The 27,591-nt window shown below is 36.3% G+C and overlaps 1 protein-coding gene and 1 long non-coding RNA gene across 2 annotated transcripts in view; one reads left to right on the top strand and one right to left on the bottom strand.

The window, feature by feature from the left end:
• Positions 1-4,276, bottom strand: part of LOC103676161 — a 6,401-nt gene extending 2,125 nt beyond the window's left edge. Inside the window, exon 1 of the long non-coding RNA XR_572026.2 lies at positions 3,469-4,276. This is a non-coding gene — a long non-coding RNA (uncharacterized LOC103676161). The remainder of the gene's footprint in view (positions 1-3,468) is intronic.
• SEC62 (SEC62 homolog, preprotein translocation factor) lies at positions 2,687-27,591 on the top strand. The gene is made up of 8 exons (XM_008705353.2): positions 2,687-3,019; positions 10,381-10,489; positions 11,719-11,824; positions 16,217-16,421; positions 16,667-16,759; positions 19,184-19,244; positions 21,497-21,616; positions 25,670-27,591. Exons 1-8 carry the CDS (start codon positions 2,984-2,986, stop codon positions 26,137-26,139), a joined length of 1,200 nt encoding a protein of 399 aa, XP_008703575.1. The 5' UTR covers positions 2,687-2,983; the 3' UTR covers positions 26,140-27,591.

Raw genomic sequence — 27,591 nt, 5'->3', positions numbered from 1 at the left:
GCTATGAGCCTGCTTCTTCTTCTCCCACTCCCCCTGCTTGTGTTCCCTCTCTCTCTGGCTGTCTCTATCTCTGTCGAATAAATAAATAAAATCTTAAAAAAAAAAAAAAGTAGTGGGGAGGCTATGGCCTTTACTCTGCTGGCAAGCAAGGCCATGGAGACAGGGCTTTTCTATAGCTTTGCTCCAGTGTCCAGTCTTGAGTGTCGGAGTTAAGAGGCAGTCGTAGCAGTGCTGGCAACAGTTTCTGATTCTGGCTTCTTAACAGCTGGGTCACAGTTATCCTAGTAGTTTCTTGAATTCAGTGTGGCTAATTCTGGATTCCTGTTTCCCCAAATATAGAGCTGCAGGGTTCTGGCAGTCACTCAGGCAGCCCCAGACTTGAATCTGCTCCTCCAATCTTTCAAGGATTTTGGAAACATCTAATTCCCCTAATTAAGCTCCTTTCTTATTAAAATATCTAGATTAGTTTCTCTTTTACGCACTGAACCCTGACTAATAGGGTAAAGGAAATTGTAAGTATCCGGTAACTGAATGAGATTGGTGCTGCCAGCATTTGTGTTTGAAATGACAAAATCATTACCATTTCAGTTAAAAAGACAAAGTGATTTTTATTTTTTATATTTTTTAATATATATTTTTAAGATTTTTATTCATTTATTTGAGAGAGAGACCATGGGTGTTGGGAGGAGCAGAGGGGGAGGGAAAGGGACAAGCTGACTCTGTTGAGGGTGGAGCCCAATGCAGGGCTCAAAGTTTGGGCTCCCTGCTCAGTGGGGAGCCTGCTTTTCCCTCGGCCTCTGCCACTCCCCCTGCTTGTGTTCTCTCTCTTGTTCACTCTGTCTCAAATAAATAAATACAATCTTTTAAAAAAATTAAATCAATTTTCAAATAAAATAGGGCTTACTGTATTTTATTTAGTATTAAATATATTTATGTTAAATTTATTTTTCTTTGTAATAACAGCTTTAAGTCCTTGACATTATTAAGTACACATTTTTAAATGCTCTTATAAAAACCATGCCCCCAAAAGGCCTGGCCATTTATTTGCTATACTTCCCTACAATTTCTTTCTTTTTTATTTAGTCACACATATATAACATATAAAAAGGACCCAGAGAAAGTGTTATTAAAACAAAAATCTGAATGTACCAGTTTCCCGTTTACTTAAGTCTGACCAATGGGAATACTTCTATGTACTATTCCCTTCCAATTACTGGGATGGTAGAACCCAAGAAACTGAATTTTTCAAACCCCCACCTGTTCATCAGTCCTCCAGAGATGAGATCCAAAGTGGAGAACCCTTTGTTTAGTAGAGCATGGTAATGAGTCTTTTAATCTATATGCCCAAAGGAATCCAGTAGAGAGTGAAGACCTCAATTTCTCTATTCTGTGAAGCAAGAGAAATCTAACTTTCAGAGGGAGCCCTAGGGAGAAGAAGTGACAGAGCCCACAGGCAAAGAAAAGTTTTGCTTTGGCGGAAGACAGGAAAAGAGGCAATGCTTCTCCTTTGGGAAAGAAAGAACAGTCAAATGCCAAGAGCGAGACTGTAAATTCAAAGGGAAATCAGAGCAAGAAGTGGCTAGGAGAAACTCCCTGCTACCGCCATCAAATATATAAATGGAGTGCTGGGAAGAGTCTTTGAGCTGTTTTTATATAAATACTAAAGAGAAGAAATGTGAAATTTGGCTTACACATATGAACGTTAGCTATCCTGAATGCTGTACACAATTGGGGAGCCATGGGGTGGGAGAGTGGAAGACCCTCGGAGTGTAGTGGAGAGGGTAGATGGGGCAAATGATCAGGAGTCTTTTGCAACAATAGTCCAGGTAAGTAATGCTAAAGACCTGACAAAGAAATGGCAGTAGGAATGATGAAGAAGGAAAGAATTCCGAACATCTCAGTTGTAGACTCAGTTGGATCGGTGACTGATTAGCAAAGCATGGTTGGGATACCTCCAAGGTTTCTAATAGGAGTAAATGAGTGAACAATGATAAAGTTATCACAGATTCAAAATACAGCCCAAGGGGCAGGTTTTGTTGGGGAAATGGTAACTTTTAATTGAACGTTCAGTGGAAATATCCAGAAGACAGCTAGAAATAAACCATGCAGTATATTTTGAAATTAAGCTGTAAGCATGATTGAGAATCTCCAAATTAACAATAGTAGTAAGAGTAATTGACCAGACTTTAAGTAGCCTGCAGTCTTCTTCACTCCCAACTTCTTAAGACTCTTTCTCTCACCTATCTTACTAGTTGCTTGTACTTCCCTAAATTCTGACTCGGATTCTAAAGGTGAGTTTTGAGAAAAAAGGTAGAAAATGGAATGGAGAATCCCAACTTTAAGATGAGCTGCACTACCCCGTACTTCGCATGGAAAAAGAAAATTGGTTTAGGTCTCAGCTTCGAAGGTCTACCAACTGTGGAGACTTAGATTTATAGTCCATATCTCTGCCCCTCGGTTGTTTCCCCATCTCTTAAATGGGTTTAAAAGAATTTACGCTTCGGTCAAGTCTTGTTGGTGGGTCAGAACTCATTGAAAAGATAGGAATTGCCACAGAGAGGTCCGGAATTCCGTAGATCTTAGTAAATCTCTCTGTGAAAGGCCCCACCCCAAACGTACTGACCCTGAGCGGGGTGGGGCCCGGGAATCTGTATTTTAGTAACTTCCCAGGTGATTCAGATGCTCAGTGGGGTTGGAGAACCAAGAACTCTTTGCAGCCCTCCTGTTCTCTGAACCACTTCTCAATTTCCCTCTGGTCCCACAGATTTCCAGTTCCCGCAACAAAAGGAGACGCGTGAAGATAACGAAGGCGCCAACAAAACAAGCCCGGCCGCCAGGGTCCCAGCCTCCCGCCGGCCTTTCCCGTCCCCAGGCGCCCGGAGCCAGCCGCCAGATTACATAACGGGCCCACGCGCACTCTCGCGAGGTTTCCACCGCCCCCCTCCTCGCTCCACGTCAGAGGGAACCGGGCGGAGCGGCCAACATGGCGGAACGCAGGCGACACAAGAAGCGGATCCAGGTAGTAGAGGCGAGCCCTGGGATAGGGGGCTTCAGGGCGCTCGGCAGTAGAAAAAGCGAGGGAAGCCCCCGGAAGGGCGAGCGAAACCGAGGGCGAGACGAGCTGGGGTTCCGCTGCGAGGTCTACGGGTGTGGGCTGCGTCGTTGTGAGGGGCCTGGTGGGGGGGGGGCGGTGTTGGCGACGGTGGAGAGCGAGGAGGACGTGGTGGGGCAGCGGCGGAAGGCGAGAGGCGCCGCGCTCCGAATCGGCCGTGGAGGCGCGGCTGCCAGCGTAGGGTTCCTGTGACTGCTCCGGCCCAGGCCTGCGCTGGGAGGTCAGCCTCCTCCCGAGCTCAGACACCGACCTCCCCGAGCTCCTCCCCTCCTTTTTCTGCCTCATCCTGTCGCCTTAGTTATCCCGAAATTAAGGCCATGGTAATTAGAGTAGAAGGAGGTGGGGGACTTACTGACCTAAAGCAGCCGGTTCTTTGTGCGTAAATAGGCAGAATGTAGGAGACGGAGTAATCTGGGTTTGGTCAGCTGCCTCGGGGGCCCAGGCGACGGTCCGCCTATCCAGATGTTCAGTTGCGTATACCCTCCTTTCTCCTCAACGTTACTAACTTAATAGTCCAATTGAAGCTTTCCGGCTCGCTTTCAGGCGACACAGTGTAAATAAACACAACCTCGTTGGTACTGCGGCGACCTGGTCGCGCCCAGAAACCTTTCACATGCCAGTGTGTTAGCCTCATAACCTACATAACATCCCTCCCTCGTTCCACATGCATGTCATCTGTGCATTTCTTCCCTGCAGTTTTCCCCCTGTTGTTCTAGCTTTTTGCCAAGAGGATTAAATACGTGGAACATCTTAGACTCAGGATGTTTTTTATTAGTCAGTTATCTCATCAGCTTATCTGCCTAGAAACCTTCATATGTCATCATATTGATAAAATGTAATTTGTTAATATACTAATCACAAATTGTTACACTTACTGTCTTTCTGTTTCTTTGTATTTCATTGCTTAAAATGACTTTCGATTTAATGTTTTATTCCTGCATTTAAAAAAAAAACTTTGCCACTTAATTGGCCTACACCACAGGTGATTTGAGCCATGCAAGTTAAAATTCTCTGGAAAACTATGAAGTACTAGGAAAAAAAGATGCCAGTGATCAGTAAATTTGGAATTTTGGAGTTGGGCAGAAGTAAGAAAGTAGTTCCAAACAGAGTACAGAAGAGAATCAAGAAGAGACAAATTCTCCCAAGTTCTAACAGGTCATCAAACCAGAGTTTAAGGTTATTATGGAAGAAGTTTCTAATTATGCTATTCCTAGTTTCAGAATTTAAGGTTATTCGTTGGGTATGGATATATAATACTTTCATTATAATTTGTATTGAAGTTGGTCAGAATTGCAGTTACTTAAATTTATACATATAGTACATGTTATGCCCTTTAATACACATTATTTGTACATTTCAGCTTCTCTTTAACATTGTTGTAAAGGTGATCCTTACTCACTTTTGAATAGCTGCTCTTTTTTTCAGTTTTGATCTTATATTAAACAGTAAGGTAGATTAAGAAGCTGCGTAGTAGTGGCAGTGAGCTAAAACTTGAGCCAGACTGTGCCTGTTTGTACCCTTGTTTCACTAATTGTTAGTTGTGTAACTTTGGGCAAGTTACTTAACTTTTTACCTCAATTTACAAATTGTAAGAAAGGATATGTACCTCAAAAAGGGTTGTAGAGTTGTGAAAAATAGATGAGTCAGTGATTTGTTACTAAAGGTTGTAGAAGTTAGTAAGGGTGTTTGGCATATAACTCCTTCCCTTTCCTTTCTCCAAAAGGAGGAAGGATTTAGGCTAGTTTGTTTTGGTTTTTGTTAACCACTCTGATATGCTGAAGAAAGATTAATAGCTATCTAGTCAGTAAATAAGCCATTAGGTTGCGAGTTATTGTTTATTTGAGGATCAGATAAATATGTGAGGATCTAATTGCTAAAAATCAGCTGGACATATTGCTAAATGAAAATATATAACAGTGATTTTTCCCATCCTGGAAGTTTATACATAGCTGCGCTAGAAGGCTGTGGAGATCTTGGGAGTGCTACTTGGAGTACTACTATGCAGTGTTAACAAATTAATAAAAATGTAAAATATCTTATAACATCCTTGGGTTTCTCTCCACCCACCCCGCCCCGAATCAGAAACTATAATTTTGGCATCACTTTAGACAAAAAGATCAAATGGAATGACAAAGTTCAGAGCTTAAGTTACAGAAAAGATTCTATTGTAAGACTTTAGGGCAAAAAGGTCTGTAATATCAACTGAATTTCCTGTTGTTTGTTACTTGATGTTTCATGTTTAGAAAAGATTTTTATGTTTAATAGATTCAAGTAACCTTGAATTGCAATTTGTACATTTGGGGAAATGATTGATACAGTTTCAGGGTTTGGAAAAGTAGCTAATTCATTTGCTTTTTTTAGTGTTGCATAATTTCAGATTCTGATATCCCATCAAATTTGGAAGGAAGGGGACTATTTTGACATTTTCTTCTTGGATTCACTTTACTGATCACTGAAAACTGGAAGTGAGCCTATATGTTTATTAATGTTATAATAGGAAATTTTAATGATTGAGATTCTCAAATGAGAATGATATCAATCCAAAGTAATGGACCATTTGAAAGTAAATAATTTTAAGATTTAAGTAATGAATTATGTAAGTTTTTAAGAATATACAGTATGTGCTTGTTGGTTAACAAAGTGCTTACTGGTTTGGAATCCTGGTGTCATGAAATTTTAGAGTTAAGAAGGATTTTCAGATAATAGAATTTGTTTGGAATCCTTTTGCACAAATGCAGTTTTTATGTAAAAGCAGGATGATGGGCCCAAAGCCCTATCACCTCAGTACCCTACTACCATCATCCCATACCTCATGGTCCTTTAAGCTATTTTTAGGACTGACATCTACAAGTTTATTAGGTATAAAACTTACTGATCTAATCTATCACCATCATTTTATAAGATAAACTAAGGTTCAGTGAGGTTATGTGATTTGACCCAGGGTCACTCATCAAGGTAGTAAAACCAGATTTAGACCAAGTCTTCTAATTCCCAGTTGAGTGTTCTTTCCACCTCCCCAGTGATAAAATAAAAATAAATTGTTCAAAATACTTTAATCCGGAAATGCTTATATTAAATTGTATAACATAAAGATTTAACATAATTTGTCCCTGCTAAAGAGAGAAACATCCCATTTAGTATTCTGCTTATCTGTATTCAGTTGAGTTTTGGGACATTTAAATGGGTTACTAATTCTTAGAACTTTTATAATCTTCATCTCAGTTGATTTTATTGCACCCACCTGTCTCCCTGATAATAAAACCCTGGCATATCATGGGCCTATATGCTTAATTTCAGAAAAGGGAAGGAAAGAGAAAGTTTGTGACTCTACAGTCTGACTCTCTGAGACCTTCTGAAGAAAATAGAAGGATCCAAGGAAGCCAGTCCTAAATCTGAAAACTCCCCCAGAGGCTTATTGGAGGACTTGCAATAGGAGTGAAACAGTGGGGTATTTACAGAAGGGCACTGTCGTAGTCAAGATGCAGAGACTCCTGAAAAGCTTTATTAGTAATGTGCTGTGTGACTTTTAAGCAAATGATTTATCTAAGGTCCGCTCCAACTTTCAGATTTTACTCTGTTAATCTATTTGCATTTCACAAGTGTTTTATACTGCTTGTATGAAGATACAAATTTATGATTTGTGAACTAATCTTTTTCTGTTTTGCTTATTTCACTCAACAAATCAGCCGAGCTTATTTCTACTGAATATAGCAATTTAGAAAATTCTGTAAGATTGAAGACTGGCTTATTGACTCTTGATCTAATATTTTTTTCCTAAAAAGGTTATCGTAGGTACTGGCTAAAATAATATATCGTTAAAAATGGTAACTCCTATTTCATTATAGTATTTGCATCTTGATCTATATTCTAAAGTAAAAATAGTATTTGTTAACTAATATAAAAAGAATGTTCTAACCAGACTTTCAACTTACATAATTTTGGACTGTGAGTTGAGACAGCCAGCATTTTGGTATTTGGGTGCAAAGATGGCAGGCCAGTCTCAAAACCTGTTGGCTCTTTGCTTTCTCTTTCTAAGACATTTGCGCTCACTCATTGAGCTATGAAGCTCTTGTCATTTGAGGGTTGATGAGCTGGCTTCTCTTTATTAGTGGTTGATGCTATTCCCAAAAGGCCTTCACTTTTTGTTAGAAGGTTTCTAGAAAAGTTATGAAAATATTCTGAAGATTTGTTCACATCAAAAGGGAACAAAGAAGGGAAGCACTATATTCTAATGTATAAACAGGAAGAGGATAAGACTGTTTTATACTCTTCAGGCTGCAGCAGGGGAGCAGTGAGAGTGAAGACAACATGCAAGATCTTCTAACCAGCTTCCCATGGTCATGTTCTCTTGGTAGTCTTTTATAGCGAACTTTCTTTCGGTCTTCAAAGCCCCGGCAGATGGCACAAATTCTATCCTTTTTGCCTACAGGCATTCTACAATATGTATAAGTTATATGTGGTATAATGAACATTTCATAATTCACAAAAGAAAATAGAAACTTATTAAGGATTTGAACTTGAAGAAGGAGCAAGGAAGGTTATCAGTTCTGTTATACCAGTATTTTGATAGACTTCACTACTTTTCTGGTCATTTTCAAAGGAAGTTAGTGATACTTTTAAAAAGTTATCAGTGGATAAAGTAACTGTGTCTACTTGGGAAAGATTATCCAAGTCCATGTTTTCTGGGTCTCCTCTGTTTATTGTTACTTGGTAGTACCTTTACCAAGGAGGGGAAAGGAATAAAAATAGATTACTTGAGTGTATCTTGAGGTTGTTCGAAGAGTTTGGTGAACTTCAAGTTAATCGTTAAAATGAGGTTTAAGTGTTGTGGATTCGTGTAGTATCAGATTCCCTAGTATATAATAGTAGAATGGACTTTTGCATTTCTTGTGTATCCTTATATCAGATTTTACATGTGATGCCTCTGTCAGAAATCATTAGACTAGTACACTTGTACCTCTGTTTAGTAAATAGTCTAATTGAGCGGTAGTATGAGTATAAACTTGTCACATCTAAAGTTGATGTGCTTGGAAAATATGTATGATATGTTTCTGGAAAATAACAAATGCTATTTTGGATAGTTGTAACAGAGTATAGGTATCATGCCTTACAAATTTTGGTATTAACTGAAACACCCAAAGGTATTTTAAGGTATACACTCAGTAAGTATGTATTTGAACAATTTATGTTTATTTAGACTTATCTCCCACGGTCATTTTCAATCAAGCATATACCAGTAACAACTTATCAGTTAATTACATAAAACTTTAAATTGACAACAGATGTATCAAATGAGAAAAAAATGAGCCTATGTGGTGTGATTATAAAATAGAATTGGTTTCCATAAACCAATTAATAGTATCGCATTATTTTCAACTATTTATAGTATCACTTTTTTGGCTGTACCATGAATATATAGTTTATTATTTACTAGTAGATGAGCCTCCTAGAACTGCATTGTATTATACAAACATAATAAAATACTATCATTTAACATGATACTGACATATATTAATATATTTTACTGTGATTTCAAAAATTGAAATATAGACTTTTCACTTTTTACTTTGTCAAAAAGTATATTTTGTGGCTAAGCCCCAAATCATTATGAACCTTGTAGCTGTTAGTGAACTTGGAGTGTTAAATTCTGTTAATTAATTTTGTGAATAGTGTTAATTTTGAATTTGCAGTTTTTTAAGATTTTATTTTTCTATGATACATATTTTTTATATAAAATTAAAGCCTTTTTATTCACACAAATATTTGTTTTTTACTGTAGTTTTCATTTGGATTGAATGGTTTGAGCTTTTAATTTTTATTGCCACATATAACCCACAGGTGGGAGTACTAGCAGAGTGTAAGAATCATGCACTGTTAATTGGGCAATTGGAAGTAGAGGAGTTGGAAAACACAGAGGAAGAAATAGGAGAAGTAGCTGCCAGGTGATTTAACAGTCAAAGCACAGGTTTTCACTTCATCCAACAAATTACTCCCTTTCAGGATAAAATTAAAGCTGGAAGCTTGGTTTGTTAATTGTTTCCTCATTTTCATCAAACATAGCTGAATTCAGACTTATCTAAAATTAGCAGGAAAACTGACATAAAGGCAGGTGATTTGGGTAGATTATTTTTTCCATTTTGTGTTATTAGGAGGTCTTGTCTAAAACATAACTGTCTTTAGTAGCATTAATTGTTTTCAGCATCCTAGATTCTCGGCAGATAATTCTTTACTAATATTTGGCATTTCATTTAGTTAAGAAATAGACCTTCCTGAAATCATTCACATTTAGGTTATACATTGCTGGAAATATTGCTGGAGTGCTCTGTGTATCATGCTTAAACATGAAATTAAAGACAGTACTTTTGTTCCAGTAACTTATAACAATAAGACAACTTATAAAAGTTTATATATAAGATCTGTAAAATGTAGACTGCCTTCATTCTCTTCAGTATATGAGTTGTGAGAATAAGTACACAGGAGGAATTGTCAAATTAAAGGAGTAGTTCAGAATGTAAGGAAATAAAAAGAAGATAGGGAATGACAAACAATGAAGAAAGTAATAGAAACTTTGGAGAAAGGAGTGGAAGAAAGAGAATAGGGAAGGATTAAAGCAGGCTTTCCAAACTCCTTTGTGTACTTCCATTAATGAGTTAAATTAGATTATAATTTATCTCTTTATCGCATTTTTATTTTTGCTTCACCCCTACTAGGGAAGAAAAGAAAGACAAGGTGAGAAAAAGAGTCTCAAATAGTTGTATGGCTCCCACACTGAGACAGCTCTCTTTGTTTAATCTAAGAATTCCTCCTATGGTCCTTTGTCCATTGTTGAAGGTTCATAGCTTTGACTATTATTTAACATTTATTTATGGCACCTGTTTCTACTTACTTTAACATTTGGGCACTAACTATTGGCAACCTCTTAATCTTTTAAATTATTGCTTTGTGGCTTATAAAAAGAGATCAGGCAAGAGTGAAGGTGAGCTAGTACAAAGTAGTTACCATACTGGAAAAACAACTCGAAATAAATAAATGCCTTGTAGCTGAGACAAAAGAGGCAGGTTTTGGCCCTATCAACAAGTATTTGAAAAACATGTAATTTAAAAAATCTCTAGTCTGTCTTTTGTATACATTACCAGGTCTGCTCCATAGAAAGCTTGAAAGAAAGGCTTATACTTCACTTTAAAATATTTGCAGAACACATCTGTAAATTCAGTGCATGAATTTGTGAAGTAAAATGATTATATAAAATTAATATTCTTATTTTGCAGGAAGTTGGTGAACCATCTAAAGAAGAGAAGGCTGTAGCCAAGTATCTTCGATTTAACTGTCCAACAAAGTCCACCAATATGATGGGGCACCGAGTTGATTATTTTATTGGTAGGATTATATCAGTAAAATTATAGTAGTGTACATATTTTATGACGATAACTAAATTTCAGTTTTGTAGATGTTTTAAAAGTGCTTTCCAAGTATGTTTGATGATGCTGGGCATATGGCAATTGATAATTCTGTTCTTTCCTTTTATGACTGGAAATGTCAATAGCAAAAGATAAAAGGGGCACCACCTGGGTAGCTCAGTCCACTAGCCGTCCAACTCTTGATTGGGCTCAGGTCATGATCTCAAGATTGTGAGATTGAGCCCTGCATAGGCTCCTCACTGGGCATGGAGCCTGCTTAAGATTCTCTCCCTCTCCCTCTCCCTCTCCCTCTGCCCCTCCCCTGCTCTTTCCCTCTTTAAAAAAAAAAAAAAGACAAAAGATTAAAGAAAGTGCTTTATAATAACATTTGTTGCAGCTTTTAAAAAAAAGATTTCAGTATTATTACTACCTTTTGTTTAGGTAGTGTATGTACTTGGACAATAATCTTTTTTAAAAACTCTGGAGTAGAATTCAGTGTGAAACAAGTCTGTTAGAACTAATGTAGGAGCTTTGGTTCTTCACATAATCCAGAGAACCTCATTATAAGCTAATGTCATCTATAATATAGCCCTATAATTCAACCACTGACCACTAAGTGGTTGAGTTTGCCTGTCTCATTGATTAAGATTGAATTGCCATTATAAAGAAGAAATGTCTTTATCTTCCGTTTCCTTGGTGTTATGATTAATGATTTAATGTTCATTAAAAATAAAAATAAATGCTATTCTCTTCAGATCTAACATATTTAGCTTCTAGTGGTAGCAGTAGATTGTTCACAGAGCTTATTTCTCAATGGGTAACAGTAAAGCTTGATAACAATTTCTATTACCGTGGGAGAGGAAGATTTTTGGTTTGTTTAGCCTACATTTAATTGTGATTATTTGATTAAGAGTGATACTTAACATTTAAAATGTTTTTGTTTAGAACATTTTCCCATAATATATCTTGTTTTACTTAATATTTTTGAATGTCAGTTATTTCCCACCATTACTTTAAAAAGACCCTTATTGCTATGTTTCATAAATTGAGGTTTTGAGAAGAGCTGCTTATTTATCATGATCATGTCCAACTCTGGATTTGTTTTTATTTTCTGATACCAGAATGTTGATATTTGTCTTATAAATTATTATTTAGATAGACATAAATTCCCATGTACACTAAATTTAAAATGACAAATTTCTTCTTTAGCTTCAAAAGCAGTGGATTGCCTTTTGGATTCAAAGTGGGCAAAGGCCAAGAAAGGAGAGGAAGCTTTATTTACAACAAGGGAGTCTGTGGTTGACTACTGCAACAGGTAGTGTTTATTTCTTAGTGACGGATAACATAAGTAGTAATTTCAAAATACTCGCCATAGTCCAGAAGCTCCTTACCCATTTTTATTATTAAATATAGTGATATTATGACATAGCTCAAACAGAGCTTTTACATGCAACCTGGATTTTTTCATTACCTCTAAAATGGCATTTATTTGGTGTTAGATATGATATTTTCATTTTAATTTGTGTTCTGTTATATTTGTACATTTGCCAGGCTGACTGAATTGAAGAATCGGCAATAAAAATCATATACCAGTGCCAAAAGTAACTAGAAAATGCTTTCTTTTCTAGGGCAAATGGCTAGGGAGTCTTTTCCGGAACTTTGGCAGGGATTCCTAATAGACCTGTTATCACTCGGTTGGTTGGTTGGTTATTTTTGTGCCTACACGGGGTTATTAGTCAGGTACCCTTCCTTATTTTGTTAGGTGATCGCTCATGTATTCCTGGTAAAATCAAGGCAACTATAACATCTGCCTTTTCTTGATTCCATGGTGAAGTATAGATAGTTCAGTAACATATCCATGTTTTTCATAGTAGGTGCTTTGGGAAACATCAAAACTGAAGTTTATAATCAGTAGGAATTTAACATTTCAGATTGTTTTATATCCTTGGTAGGGAGATACAGCGTTTACTGATGTATTGTTTAATGGCATTTAAAGTATCAGCCAGATGAGACCCATCTAAGAACCACTGTTTGAAACCACTTTTTAAAACTGTGAAGTTAAAGAAGTATCAAATATTTCTTAAAATTTTTAGTTGCCAAAAACTGGAGTCACTATTGGACCTTTCAAAAACAGTGAAAGTTTCACTGTAGGGGCAGGAATGAGCTAGCAGTGATGTAGCTGGCATTTTTCTTTCCAGCCATTTATGTAGAACTCCAAAGTGCAAATTTCCCTGCCTGCCTCAAAGTAGATTTATTTTGTACATATGGTGTGAAAATTAAGAGATGCTACACATGCAAAAACAGAATTGACCCAAGGTCACACAGCTAGTAAGTGGTAGAGCCAGAATTCTAAATCCAGCACTTAAATTCCATAGTCATGCTCTTAACCACTGTGGTATATTACCTCCTCCAACAAAAACAGGATGCGTTTAATGAAGCAAAAATTAAAATGAAGGTTTCGTCTCTCACTACTATTTGAATATTAAATCTGTGAACCCAGACAGAGCAGCTAGTATTAATCCACATCTGTTGTCCTTTTAGGAGCCTTCATACTGTGTTCTATGAAAAGCCCTAAAGACATAGAAATACACTCACTTTTCATTGTATATGTTATTCCCATTCATACCAGGTTGTGTGTGTCCTTTCTACACTAAAATAGAGAAGCATAACTACCTAAATTCTTCAGAGCCACTTCTGATAACAACCATAGCCAGCCCTCACGGGTTCCAGCCTGACTACAAACAAAACCAGGAAGGGACATTTGTCTAGTCTCATTTTATGAAGCTGATAAGTGGACTTAAGGGAATCTGAAAAAAAACAAAAAACAAAAAAAACAAGAAAACAGGAAAGTGTAGGATGATACACAAAGCAACATTTTCTAATATGCAGTGTGCCTGTTACTGGCCTAATTTGAGTATGAACCTTTGATTTAGCACCATTCTAACTCCATGTGACTTTGCATCTCCAACCCACTAGTCCAGTAATGTCCTTCTCACTCTCATTCATATACCACTTAATAAAACTTCACCATTGCCACATAGGCGAAAGTCTTGAACACATGTCTGGCTTTACTAAGTGTTTGTAAAACCTGGGGGAAAAAAAAAGAGGTGAGGAAAAATATAAGCAATTTATTAACTTTGTACAAAATGCTTTTAACAATCCGTTTGTGTATTTAACAAACATTACCAAATATCTATTGTATTCCAGGCCCCAAGAATACAAAGATGACTGCGACTTGGAGCCCATCTCCAAAATACATATTCTAGCCTATTAGAGAAGATTCATGACTAATTACAGTGCATTGCATTCTGTAAGGAGGGCAGGGATGAGAAAACTTTAAGAATGGCTTCACAGGGAAAATGTTTCATCAAAATTTGAAACATAAATAGAGGTGATTACCCAGGAAACAATGGGAGAAAGGACAGTCAATCCTGGCAAAGGGGACAGAACATCCTGGGAGAAGGAAGTAGTTCTGTGAAAATCTAAGGGAGCTTTGTGTGAATGATTTGTATTATATGATGTGTTAAATAAATGGAGACACTGATTTTATAACAATAGTAAATGTCATCTCACTTTTCCAGCCATAGAGTGAGTTGAAGTAGGCATTCTCTAAAGACCTATTAAGGAATAAGTCAATAATTTTACTTATTACTGATTAGATTGATGCTGTAATGTAATAATATGAAACCAAAGTGTGTGTGTGTGTGTGTGTATTCCATAACTGTTAAACAAAACTCAAGATTTGCTATAGCAATAATAATGCCTGACTTTGAGTACATATATTCCAGGCACCATGCTATAAGCAATGTATGTGCTTCTCATTTAGTCCTAGAAGCCCCTGTGAGGTAGTTACCCCATTTTAGAAATTTTACTAAAATTAACTAATTTACCAAAACCCACACAGTTAAATGGTAGACATGGTATTTGAACTCATGTACTTGAATGTGAACTTTTCAAAACCAGTTTGATTGGTAATAGTCTGCAGTTGACCCTTGAACAACATGAGGTCTAAGGGGTGTCAACCCCCACACAGACAAAAATCCGTATTTTCAACTCCTCCAAAACTTAACTACTAATAGCCTACCGTTGACCAGAAGCCTTACTGATAACACAAACAGTTGATGAACACATATTTTGTATGTTATATGTGTTATATGCTATATTCTTCCAATAAAGTAAGCTAGAGAAAAGAAAATGTTATTAAGGAAGTCATGGGGGGCACCTCATGTCAACACTCAGTCGGTTAAGCATCTGCCTTCGGCTCAGGTCATGATCTCAGGGTCCTGGGACTGAGTCCTGGATCGGGCTTCCTCCTCAGCAGGGAGCCTGCTTCTGCCTCTCCCCCTGCTTGTTCGTTCTCTCTGTCAAAGAAATAAATAAAAATCTAAAAAAAAAAAAAAAAAAAAGGAAATCATGGGAAAGAGAAATGCATTTACTGTGCATACCGTATCTATCAAAAAACAAATGTGTAAATGGATATTTGTAGTTCAAACCTGTTTTGTTCAAGCGTCAATTGCACCTGGGTAGTAGATATTGGCGGTAGGCTCTTTGGGGCATTTCAGACAGTTGCACAATTATACGCTATATAGATCTTCTGAACAAGTGGAAGGCCAAATGAGAAAACCTAAAAGTTAGTTTTGTGGAGATGTTCATGGGGCAGACCTAATTGGGCTGCAGAATGAAGCCCAGCCAGGCAGCTGAAAACATAGATGCTTCAGAGGGCACAGCATAATGACCAGAAATAAGTGGTCGTTGGGCAGGAGGGAAGCATCTGGTTAACAAGTGGTATGATGTGCTGGAGGTAGAAAGGTGGGTAGTCAGCAGGCACAGATAGTGGCAATAAGATCTAGCTTGTAGGTTGTGTTTTGGTAGTTGTACATTATCAAGGAAAGAATGAGGGAACAAATCAAGAAGTCTGAAATTGAAACATAGGATTTGAAAGGATGGCTTTTAGGTAACAAAGGTAAAGGCAGCCCAGTTTCTTGAGTAGGATTGTGAGGTTAGAAAGGAACTACCACCTACATTGACTTAATTTTGGGTCTTCTAAGCTCATCAGATAAAGAAATGAATAAAGACAGCAAATATCCCTTAAGTAGTTTATAGTCTAGTGAAGGGGGCAGACAGACATAAATTGCATATTAAGATATTAAGCATATCTATAAATGCTATAGATATGATAAGATAACAGGAGGGAGGGTAGCAGTGGGCTTATAATTTTAAACAGGGTAGGGCTTGTTGTGAAGGTCTTCCATTTGAGGGAAGACTTGCAGGAAGTGAGGGAACATCAAGAAAGACAGCGGAAGACATGGTTTAGATCAGTCAAATCATGGGTACATTTTTAATCTATTTTCTTATCTCCTGTTTTATGTCTGCTCTTGAATTTGACAATTAACATTAAATAAAACAATTTTGATTTACTCTTATGAATTCAGAGGAAAATTTCATAAGGCCTGTAATCTGTTATATAATTTATGTAGTTGAAAAATGAAAATTAGGTTGACAAACTATTATATAATCAAATTGGAAATACAGTTGTTTTTTTATTAGAGGTGGGGTTGACTATTTTTCTGTCCATTTACTAGTTGTAATTTTTTTTGCGAGTTGCCGATGTAGTCTTGCTCATTTTATTTGGGTTTAGTGTTTTTTCCTTTTCAGTTGGTATCTGTGTAGTTGATAAGGGATATAATGTCATACATGTTTTCCATAGGCTTTTAAAGAAGCAGTTTTTTCACCGGGCACTGAAAGTAATGAAAATGAAGTACGATAAAGACATAAAAAAAGAAAAAGAGAAAGGAAAGGCCGAAAGCGGAAAAGAAGAAGATAAAAAGAGCAGGAAAGAAAATCTAAAGGATGAAAAGACGAAAAAGGAAAAAGAAAAAAAAAAAGATGGTGAAAAGGAAGAATCCAAAAAGGTGATTTCAGCTACATTTAAGTAGAAATAAATTATGTGCCCATGATCACTGGCATATGAGCACTTTTGAAATGCTGTGCAACAAGCACTTAAGATAACTATATTATTAGGGTTCTTATAAATACCATGGTTGAGAATTTTTATTTGTCTCTCAAATAGTGAAACTTTTTTTGACTATGTGAATGTCTTACCGTTTTTTGCTTTTTGTCAGTGTTTTTTTCTTCTGTTTGGCTTGTATTTTAATAGGAGGAAACTCCAGGAACTCCCAAAAAGAAGGAAACTAAGAAAAAATTCAAACTTGAGCCACATGATGATCAAGTTTTTCTGGATGGAAATGAGGTGAGAGTATCAAGCTTATAAATAGAAATTCAGTTTTCCTTAGGAGTTTTTAGAATATTCTTTGATAACTTTACTAAGAAAAGAAGTACTTTTGGTAACTCTAACCATGTAGATACTACTGTTTTTAAAAAACTCAGTAATTTCTCTGAATTTAGAGTTACAAAAAATATGTAAGAAAGTTAGTCAGAATTAAGTTTAGCTGTCTGTGAGTGATAGGAAACCTGAAATAACCATGACTTAAAATAGGTGCTTGTTTCTCCCTCATCAAAGAAATCTGCAGGTAAGTAGTTACAGATCTGGTAGCTCTACGGTGGAGCTGTTTGAGGCAATTAGTAAAGGTTACCTTATGGTCCAAATGACTGCCGGCATTATATCCGCAGCCCGAGGAGCAAAGGAGAATGAGGAACATGCCTCCTCCTTAAGGACACCTTCCAGGAAGCTAGCAGTTGCATTTCTGTATGGATTCCAGTGGCCAAAACCTAGTCACATGGTCATGGCCTACGTGCAGTCAGATCTTAGAAATGTGCTTTTTATACTGGTGGTCATTTGCCCAGCTAAAGTGCAGTATTTCCTTTACTCTCAAAGAAAAAAGAGTAAATGGTTAATGGAGGATACCTACAGTTTTGTGCCTCTTATAGTCAGACACACTACTTTAGGGGCCTAAAATTTTCAGTGTTACTTGATGCTTTACTCAAGGCAGTTGTTTTTATTTCTTTTGTGATGGGAGATTTATGTGATGGTAACCTTCCATGAAGATTGCGTAGTCATTTAACAAAAACATTATAAATGTTTTTAATGTTTTTTAGTCAAAAACATTAGTTACATACTGGCCATTGAATTCTTGTGAATTTCAAGACATATTTCTTCTGCTATACCTAATACAAAAGTAGTGTATATAAAGTAGTGGTTCCTAGAGCTATGAGTTTGAAATTCTGTGAAGGCTTTTCAGGAAATATGTGCTCTTGGCTCATTCCAGACATACTTGCATGAGAATCTGTAGTATGGAATCTAAGGGTGTGTGTGTGTGTGTGTGTGTGTGTGTGTGTGTGTGTGTGTTTTGTATGACGTGTCCCAGGGTGATTCTGATGTGAACCACTGGTTAAGAACCACCATAATAGAAGATAACAGGTCTTCCCTAATGTGAAAGCTCAAATACCTTCAGTTAAACATCAAGCATTAGCTATATGCAAAGACATTTTTATAGGTGCTGGGAATAGCATGATAAATAAGATAAATTCTTTTCTTGGAAGTGTTTTATACTCTAGCAAAGATACAAGCTTTTAAACATTACTGTATCACAGTGTGGTGAGTGTTATGATATGAGAACATCAATTAAGAATAGTAAATTTAATCAAAACAGGATAAGGAGGGTCTGGAGACCTTGAACACTTGAGCTGAGCTTTGAAGGACGACTGGCAGATTACCAGGTGCACTGGGCAGGAGTTACAGATCTGTTAGGTGAAGGAAACAGCCTGAACGAAAGCAGGGCTGCTTGCATTCTTAAAAAGACTGTATTTTATTCTATGGAAAGCAACATGCTTTCAAACTTTTAAAGTTGGGAAGTGTCTTTAAAAACGTTGTTTTTAGAATGCTAACTGGCAGAAGTGAGGTCTGTGGATCTGATTTCCAGGGGAAATATGCAGTTAAAAAAGAGGAATGTAACCCTCTGTGTTAGAAATAGAACCACATCAAAAAGACAGTAACAACTCTGGTCAAAATAAAATCAGGAAAAGGAAGAGTACTGATATTTACAGAAACTAAGATAAAACTAGGTTTAGATGGTGATTGAGCAGAGTTCTGATTGTTCTGAATGAAGTAAACTTCTCTTGTGCAAAAGTAAATTAAGCTTTAAAGCAGTGGTTCCCAACTTATAGGCTACAGACCCTCCACAAGGGAGTAGGCAGTGTAATTATTGCAGATAGTTGTAGAATCTTTATATTCGCTAAGCATGATCTTCATTAATGATTCTTTGCATTTCATTGATGGAAGGGAACAAGGTAGAGTTGATTGCTGCTAGATCTCTAATAGGGCCTGGCTGGATCTATCTTAGCTGTGCTCTTAGCCCAGACTGCTTCTCCTTATACCAGTGTGCACCATTACATTAGGGACAAAAAGTGTATAATTGCTAGTCTTTGGGTTGAAAATAGGTAATGGTTTGCACACATGAACAAATTGTTAAATTCATGTAAGTATGTGGAAATTTACTTAAGTGTATTACAGAATTTATAGTTTTGAAAGTAATTTTCTAACTAAATGGATACCCAAAGAAACCCTACTTACTGAAGGAAGGGTCTTTGGAATTTGTTTACCTTAGGAAATAGTTCTTATATGTTAAGAAGTTGAAAGCGACTGTTGTAGAGGATATAGAATTAAGCTTAACTTACTAATGTAACCTTAAGCACTGAGGTTTCTTGATTTTTCTAGGTATTTGTGTGGATCTATGACCCAGTTCACTTTAAAACATTTGTCATGGGATTAATTCTTGGTAAGTACAGTCTCTAAAATTTAGAAAGGAAAATAAAAATACAAAAGCCATAAAGAAAAATATTCAACATAAAATAGTTATTTTAAAAGAGGTAGGCTTTAAATATATTCAGAAGATAAATGATAAACAAGGAAAATATTTACAAGACATGAAAGCAAAAATTAAGAGATTAACAGCCTGGTAGAAAAATGGTAAAGGTAGCCCACAGATAAAGAAATACAGCGATAAATAATCATGAACAAAACTTAATCACACATAATAAATGTACATTAAAGCAACCATGATGTAAAGGATTATAAAGTTTGATAGTACCGAGTTTTGGTGAAGGTCCAACACTTAGGAAAAACCAACACTCTCCAACAACTGATGATATGTCCATTGTTTTAGTTTTTGTGGAGAACAGTTTGGTGATGTCTTTCAAATTTTAAATGCATACACACTAATGCAGCTGTTCTACTTCTAGGAATTTATCCCATGACCTTTCTTAATGCAGTTACACAAAGTATCTATTCAAAAATGTTCATTGACACATTATTCTTTTTTTTTTTTTTTTTTTAACATTTTATTAGAGAGCTTGTGCACATGACTGGGGCGGGGAGAGGGAGAGGGGGAGGGAGAGCAGATTCCGCAGGTCCCCAGGGAGCAGGGAGCCTCTGTGCAGGGCTCCATGCAGCTCCCAGGACCCTGGGATGGTGACCCAAGCTGAAGGCAGCCACCTAACTGACTGAGCCACCCAGGCGCCCCCCATTGACACATTATTCTAATCCAAGTCCCTCAGACTATATTTAGGGTAATTAGCAAGTATCTTTTAAATTTTAAATGTCTATACTTTTTAACCTAACAATTACACGTCAAGGAATTTATCCTATGAACTTATCCTGCCTATACTACCCTAATCACAGTTGCACAAATATACCATACTTTGGTATTTCTTGCACTCTTGTCTATAATAGAATAAAACTGGAAACAATCCAAGTTCCTGCATAGGAGAATGGTGGAATAAATTATAGCACAACTGCACACTAGAATATCATGCAGCTTTTAAGAATTAGGTAGGATATACTGATGGAAAAATATCTAAATAGGTTAAATGAAAAAAACTACAAACGTAAGAAGAATCCAAGCTAATTTTTGCAGAAAAATATTCCATGTAACTAGTTTTAATTATGCATAGGCAGTCTCTGGCAGTATAAATTAGAAACATAATAGTAGCAACCTGAGCGGGGTGGGTAGACCAATAATTGAATGAAAATCTCACTTTATACCTTTTGGGTGGTTTTTCTTACCATGGGTATGTGTTATTCTTGTAAGTTCAGGGAGCTTGGGGAGGAGGGTATTTAACAAGTAGAAAAAATAGATAGCGGTCAAATAAGTAAGTGTGATCAATGTGATAGCATAGGATCCCATTCAAAATAACTCAGTTAAACCCTACCCCAAATTGCTAATAACTTTTGATCACTTACTATGTATTAGTCACTTCACTAAATATTTTACATGCATTATTTCATTTCATCCTCATGACAACCTTTAAAAAAGAGGAAGAGGCACATATTAAATATAAGGTTCTTAGCCTTGAAGGGGTTAAATAACTTCCCGGAGTTACTTAGCTTAAAAATGATAGAGCTAGAATTTGAATTCTGGTCTCTCTCACTCTAAAGACCTAAAACCAGACTTCTGATTTCTGCTGATTATTCCATGTGATACCATGGTACTTTAGAAAAACACTGGAGATGTTTGTATCCAGTTTCCCTAACTGCCAAAAAACCATCAGAATCACCTGCTGAGCTTTTCAGTCTATAGATGCCAACACTGCACCCCAGACTCACCCCTCCCCTGAGGGAGGGATCTTTGGAATCATTTTTTGGTTGGTGTTGTTATTCAGTGATTGTTCTTTAAGCTTCCCTATTTATTAGGCACATATATTCAAAAATAAGATTGACATTGCTCGAAAACAGTAGCAGTTGATCATTTAAGGAGCTAACAATTACACATTTTTAGACACTTTTTTCTAATCATATGTACTTTGTACTAGAAAAATCCTAACCTAAAAGCAATAGTTAAAATGTTAGGCTGAACTATGTGAAATGGCTGATAATTTACCATTTTTACCTATAAAAATGGCAATTTTATATGTTTCAGTGTGTTTATATTTCGGTTTTGCCCCCTAGGAAAATATTCACTGTTATTACAACCAAGCCATTTAGAATTTTAGTCTCAAGTGATCTATGTAACTTTGTCATTTCTTGTTGCAGTGATTGCAGTGATAGCAGCCACCCTCTTCCCTCTCTGGCCAGCAGAAATGAGAGTAGGAGTTTACTACCTCAGTGTGGGTGCAGGCTGTTTCGTAGCCAGCATTCTTCTTCTTGCTGTTGGTAAGTATTGTTATTAGTAAATTTGACCTTAGTAAGGTAGATACCAAGCGGTTTGGACTGTAATCTGGTGCTTTAAGTAAAGCTTAACAGCAAAACTAATGTTGGCAAATCAAGAAGTACATGGACCTACTTTTTGGGTCATAGAAAACTGACTCGGGCTTGAAGTAGAGTATGTACCTGGTTCAGTGTGGTCTATTGTGAAGAAAAAGTAGTGTCTCTTAATCTGCATGTAGATATGTTTTAAAGTCTAGCTACCACAAAGACTTTAATATTTTACAGTGGTTGGTCATTTATGAGATGTAATACTTTCAGTAAAGCATTTTTATATATTGACTTAAGGCAAATGAAACTTATATTAAATATGTAAGTTCTATGTGTTTATTCAATAAATGATTCTAAACAATTGATTTGCCATTTTGGGGAAAATTTTGCGCCCATGTACTGAAAGAAATTCTAGATGCATTAAGGAGTTTTAAAATGGTTTTTAAAAATCAAACAAAACATAAGTAATGTTTTTTTACACTTCTGAATGAATAGGGTCTTTATAGCCAAAAACAAACCAATATAAAAATAACTCACTTCAAATGAGGAAATTAAAAACAAATTATTAATAAATACATGAAAAATTCTCATCACCAGTAATCAATAAAATTAAGATAATGAAGTATTTGTTTGTTTGTTTAATTAGGAAGATTTTTTTTTTTTTTTAATGGAAATACTCAATGCCAGGGAGGGTTTGGCTGGAAGGAGATACACCTAAATATAAATAGTGGTGACAGTTGTGAATAATTTTAATGTTGTTCTTTATACTTCTCTGTATTTTTTACAATGAGTATGTTACTTACCGTGAAAAAACTAACAAATATTATTTTACTTAAAATCCTGATCTTTGAAGATTTTCCCATATAGGGTGGACAGGTCTAATTTAATTTTTACTTTGAGAAAGAAATGGAAATTTTTCTCAGATTATCTAAAGCCGTGTATTGATTTTTAAACTTCTATATATAATTCTTTGGTCCATGTAGAGTTTATTTTGGCATATGATACTAAGTTCTGATTATTTTCCCCAAATGACAAATCCACCTTCCACCAAGACGTAAGAGAGTATTTCCTGTACAAAAAGAAAACACATTATTGACCTAACATCTGTTGTTAGAGGACGTAGTTTGACTAAGATTATCCGAGCCAAGTACACGTTATTCTGAGGTTCTGTGATATATAATAGACTCCTTTATTATAAAGCATTACTCATCTATCCCTAGGCAGTTTTCCTATGCATGTCCATTCACCCTGGATATCAGGGTGTCCTGAATTAGTGCCACCATCCCTGGACCCAGTGGCTCATGTAGGATTTTCATTCAGTTAGCATGTTTATGGGCTTCCCTTTTTTCTCTGTGATCTCTGACTGTGTGAAGCTTTCTTCACCCACCTTTCATATTTTCCGTCCTCTAGCTTAGTCACCTTGACAAAATCCCCTGATGCTTCTGCACCGTAACACAGCACATTTGTAGACCAAGAAATTAGATCTAAGATTGTGAAGCAGCTAACTAATAGTAGTATACTACCTGCATCAAGAATGAGAAGCTAGGGGCGCCTGGCTGGCGCAGTCGTTAAGCGTCTGCCCTCGGCTCAGGGCGTGATCCCAGCGTTCTGGGATCGAGCCCCACATCAGGCTCCTCTGCTAGGAGCCTGCTTCTTCCTCTCCCACTCCCCCTGCTTGTGTTCCCTCTCTCACTGGCTGTCTCTCTCTCTCTCTCTCGGTCAAATAAATAAATAAAATCTTTAAAAAAAAAAAAAAAATGAGAAGCTATAAACTTTGATCTGACATTAGATAGAATCAAATTGGTATCTCCAGGCTCTCAAATCCTTGAAAATTTAGAAGCTCTTTGAAAAATTTTAGTGAAGATTTAACTCTACTGAATAGAATTAACCCACTTACTTATCTTTTATTTAAACTAGTATTCACAATAATTTATGGTTATTATATCATTTTGCTCTTTAAAATACCATTTTTTTCAGTAGTGTTTTCTATCATTTTTCACTTTAAATATGCTGTGAATTTAAGTATGCATTGTGGATTAATAATCTTGTGAATTAAACCAGAAAACAAACCCAACATTTTGTTTCTGTTAGAAAATGCAATTCCAAATATACTTTCAAATAGTTTTCATCTGTAGCCCACTTATAAACTGGATATTTATTTTATATTATCCTGTGAAGTATTACATATTGGTCAGAATTTATTTGGTGACCTCTGGCAGTTTCTACATGTGTCCTTTTTCGTTTAAGAGCAGTATGACAGTAAATACACAGAGGTTTTCCCTGATTCTTCCCTGTTTGCCCCGGTAATTTAATGCCACATAAAACCGGTTAGAATTCTGCTGTGCCCAGTTTATATATGTGGAAAATTTAAGTTTATTTGTGCCGTTTCTGTATTGTTTTTTTGTTGGATTTGAATCAAGATTTCCAATTATGGACAATCTGTCTTACAACCCTACAATGTCTATCATAGTATCATCATTTTATTTGGAGAAAAAAATATGCAGCCTCCTTAAAAGACATTCATTATTTATTTTTATCAGTGGAATTTATTCTTAAATCATAATTTCAAACATATTTGCCTTTTCTGTTTGTACCTCAAAAGATACTAATGTGTACAGACTTTCAGAATATTTATCTTCTTTGTGAAAATAGCAGTTACTACTTCATAAAAGTCAAGGCAGTTATAACCATTTCCTTTTATTTATCCAGAGCAGACTAATGGAGGAGGCACAGATAGCTGAGCTTTTTTCAGACTTAATATGAAAATGCTGATATAATTGTAAAGAAAATGGAAAGCAAAACAAACCAAAATCTGTCATCATTGTTTGTCCATAATATTCACATAATCATTATGACCTTCAGAAAAAAAAAATACAAAAGCGGGAAAATCACACAGCTCTGTATAACTGGTAAATTAAGAGAAAACTATATGAAATACTGGGGTTTGTGTTTTGAAAACTCATTACTATAACATTCTCAAATTCTTCCATTATCTTTTTTTTTTTTTTAAGATTTTATTTATTTATTTGACAAAGAGAGAGACAGCCAGCGAGAGAGGGAGCACAAGCAGGGGGAGTGGGAGAGGAAGAAGCAGACTCCCAGTGGAGGAACCTGATGTGGGGCTCGATCCCAGAACGCCAGGATCACGCCCTGAGCCGAAGGCAGACGCTTAACGACTGAGCGACCCAGGCGCCCCAAATTCTTCCATTATCTAAGCACAGTTTTGAGTTTGAGTTTTGAGAGTAACCTCGGGCCCTATCCGTTTAAGCAATCTGGCTTAGCCAGATTAGCATAGTATTATTTCCTAATATTAGGAGAGGAATGGTCCCTAAATAAGCAGAAATTATTTAACTAATAAGCAAAATTGTAGTTAGGAAAATGTTCTCTTACTGTTGAGAAGTATGTAATTTTATTTAGAGGACTTACCTTTCAGGAAGAGTAGGCACATGCCTCGGATCCATGACATATTTAGGGCCCTGTAGAAATGTATTTCCATTTCTTTTAAAATCAGAAGTAGTAATATATACATGTGTATAATAATGAACCTATGCATATTTGCGTTTATACCATATTTGTATTTGTATCATAAAGAGTATAATTTTTAATATTTCTTTACGGAGGGATTGCTTCACAAAGGCAAAAGTGCCTAGAGTCCAGGAAAGTCATGATGCAGCCTTGTTTTTTCCCTTTTAAGGGCTTCGTAAGATATCCTTCATCCCTGACGACATTTATTTCCTTTTTCTCACACCATGGTCTCATGCGTCCTTAATGTCCGACCCAGGCTGTGCTTATTGAGCCACAGCACAGCACAGTGTGCCGCAGGGTCAGAGCAGAATGCTCTGCCCCGGGAATACTGTGGTTGCTGCTGTAAACTAGCCAGGATGTAATTGTTTATATTCAAGGTACACGTAATGTGCAAATAATAAACTGTATTTTCAGTTTTTTATTAAAATATTCCCCTCTATCCGAGTCAATGCTTGAATTATTCAATTAGAGACTTTTTTCCTACAGCTCGTTGCATTCTGTTTCTCATCATTTGGCTCATAACTGGAGGAAGGCACCACTTTTGGTTCTTGCCAAACCTGACTGCTGACGTGGGCTTCATCGACTCCTTCAGGCCGCTGTACACACATGAATATAAAGGACCAAAAGCAGACTTCAAGAAGGATGAGAAATCTGAAACCAAAAAACAACAGAAGTCCGACAGTGAGGAAAAGTCAGACAGTGAGAAAAAGGAAGATGAGGAGGGCAAAGTAGGACCAGGGAATCATGGAACAGAAGGCTCAGGTGGAGAACGGCATTCAGACACAGACAGTGACAGGAGGGAAGATGACCGATCCCAACACAGTAGTGGAAATGGGAATGATTTTGAAATGATCACAAAAGAGGAACTGGAACAGCAAACAGATGGGGATTGTGAAGAGGAGGAGGAAGAAGACAATGATGGAGAAACAACTAAATCTTCACATGAAAAATCATAATCTGACTACTTTGGGACTAAAGTGCAAGAGGTTGGATTTTCTATGTTGGCTGATCACCCTAATGCGCAAATGACGTTGTAGCATTCTTTAAATCCGTTCGCTGAAATGTATTTGACATCCAAGCAATTATATTCAGTCCTTCATTTCATAGAATACTATTACTGGTACAGTCTAAAGCCATTTATAAGTTGTATCTATTTAATAATTTTACAATAAATAGGTCTTATTCATTTTGATAGTTATCAAAGATGCATTTTCCACAATGATATTTAGATTAATGGCATTTTTGATAGTTGTATGGCTTTTTACTATTAGATTAATCAAAATAACTAAAAGGGATAAAAGAGAAACATCAACATTTCAGATTATGCATAGTTATGTAGCCATTTCACAGTTTCTTTAAAAATGAAATGCTTAAAGTCCTTGTTCTTGATAGTTCAGCTTTGGTTGATTATAGAAGTATACCAGGAAATTTCTAAGATTCTGAGTTAGCAGGGTTCAAAAGCATTTTGTGGAAACAAGCCAACTAGTAATACAACAACACTTTTAGTTTAGCTACAAATTCTCCTTTTCCAACTTAGGAAATCCAAACTGATTTGTACATCTGACTCAGAGAAAGACAGTCATCTCCAACAGAGAAAGCAAAACAGCATTGGTTGGAAGGCGATGGCTCTTCTTCCCATTTCCTTGTCGTAAAGTAAAATGTATTCTGTACATAATTTACAAATAAACATTTTATTTTAATTGTTACTTATTATTTAGACATTTTCTCAACACTTAAATTTGTAAAATTAAGACCATGTAAGGGTATGTTTTTAGAGAATTGGAAGTTTCAATAACCCACAGAACATCTGTGATCTTTCTACAGCAGCTTCAGTTTTGTGCCAACATTCCATGTATTTGAATATGAGTTAAAAAGATCCTTATTAAATAAGAGCAGACTTAAAGTAGCTGTTTGTATGCCTTAATGTTCATTTTGATTTATCTTAAATCTCTACATTTAGAAAGGAGGTACTATATTATCAGACCAGGAGGCACTGCTATGAAAGATAATTTACTGTTCTAAAATATCAATTTAAAATAAAGAACATAAAAGAAAACATAAGAGAACCATTGGGCTCTAATTGCTTTGAACTAGTTTTGCAGTTTGCTTTTATGTTTTGCATACCTTAATTACAAGTCTTTCGGAAAAATCTTGTGTTTACCTATGAGCATAATATCATTCCTTGGACTTCTACTCTTATGATAATGAATATTAAATTATTTTCCTTCAGTCACAGAGCATTTTGCTTTGTAGTTGAAATAGGTGTTGTGGATAGGTCTTTTTTTTCTTTAGGCTGTTTCCCATCTAGTGTTTGACTAAAGATGTTAAATTTTTCTAATTGTGAAAAAAGACATTTTCTGTATAATGACACCTTTTATTAAATATGGCTTGACTGCTTCTTTATAGTA

This window comes from Ursus maritimus, unplaced genomic scaffold (genome assembly GCF_017311325.1).
Source record: "Ursus maritimus isolate PB19 unplaced genomic scaffold, ASM1731132v1 scaffold_4, whole genome shotgun sequence".
Taxonomy (NCBI): Eukaryota; Metazoa; Chordata; class Mammalia; order Carnivora; family Ursidae; genus Ursus; species Ursus maritimus.
The sequence above is the reverse complement of the archived record's forward strand: the minus strand, read 5'-3'. Positions and strand labels throughout refer to the sequence as shown.

Excerpts from the sequence above, each read along its gene's own strand:
- SEC62 (XM_008705353.2), top strand. The coding sequence starts at position 2,984 with ATGGCGGAACGCAGGCGACACAAGAAGCGGATCCAG. Across the intron at positions 3,020-10,380 it reads GACACAAGAAGCGGATCCAG|GAAGTTGGTGAACCATCTAA; the intron begins GTAGTAGAGGCG and ends CTTATTTTGCAG. Across the intron at positions 21,617-25,669 it reads CATTCTTCTTCTTGCTGTTG|CTCGTTGCATTCTGTTTCTC; the intron begins GTAAGTATTGTT and ends TTTTTCCTACAG.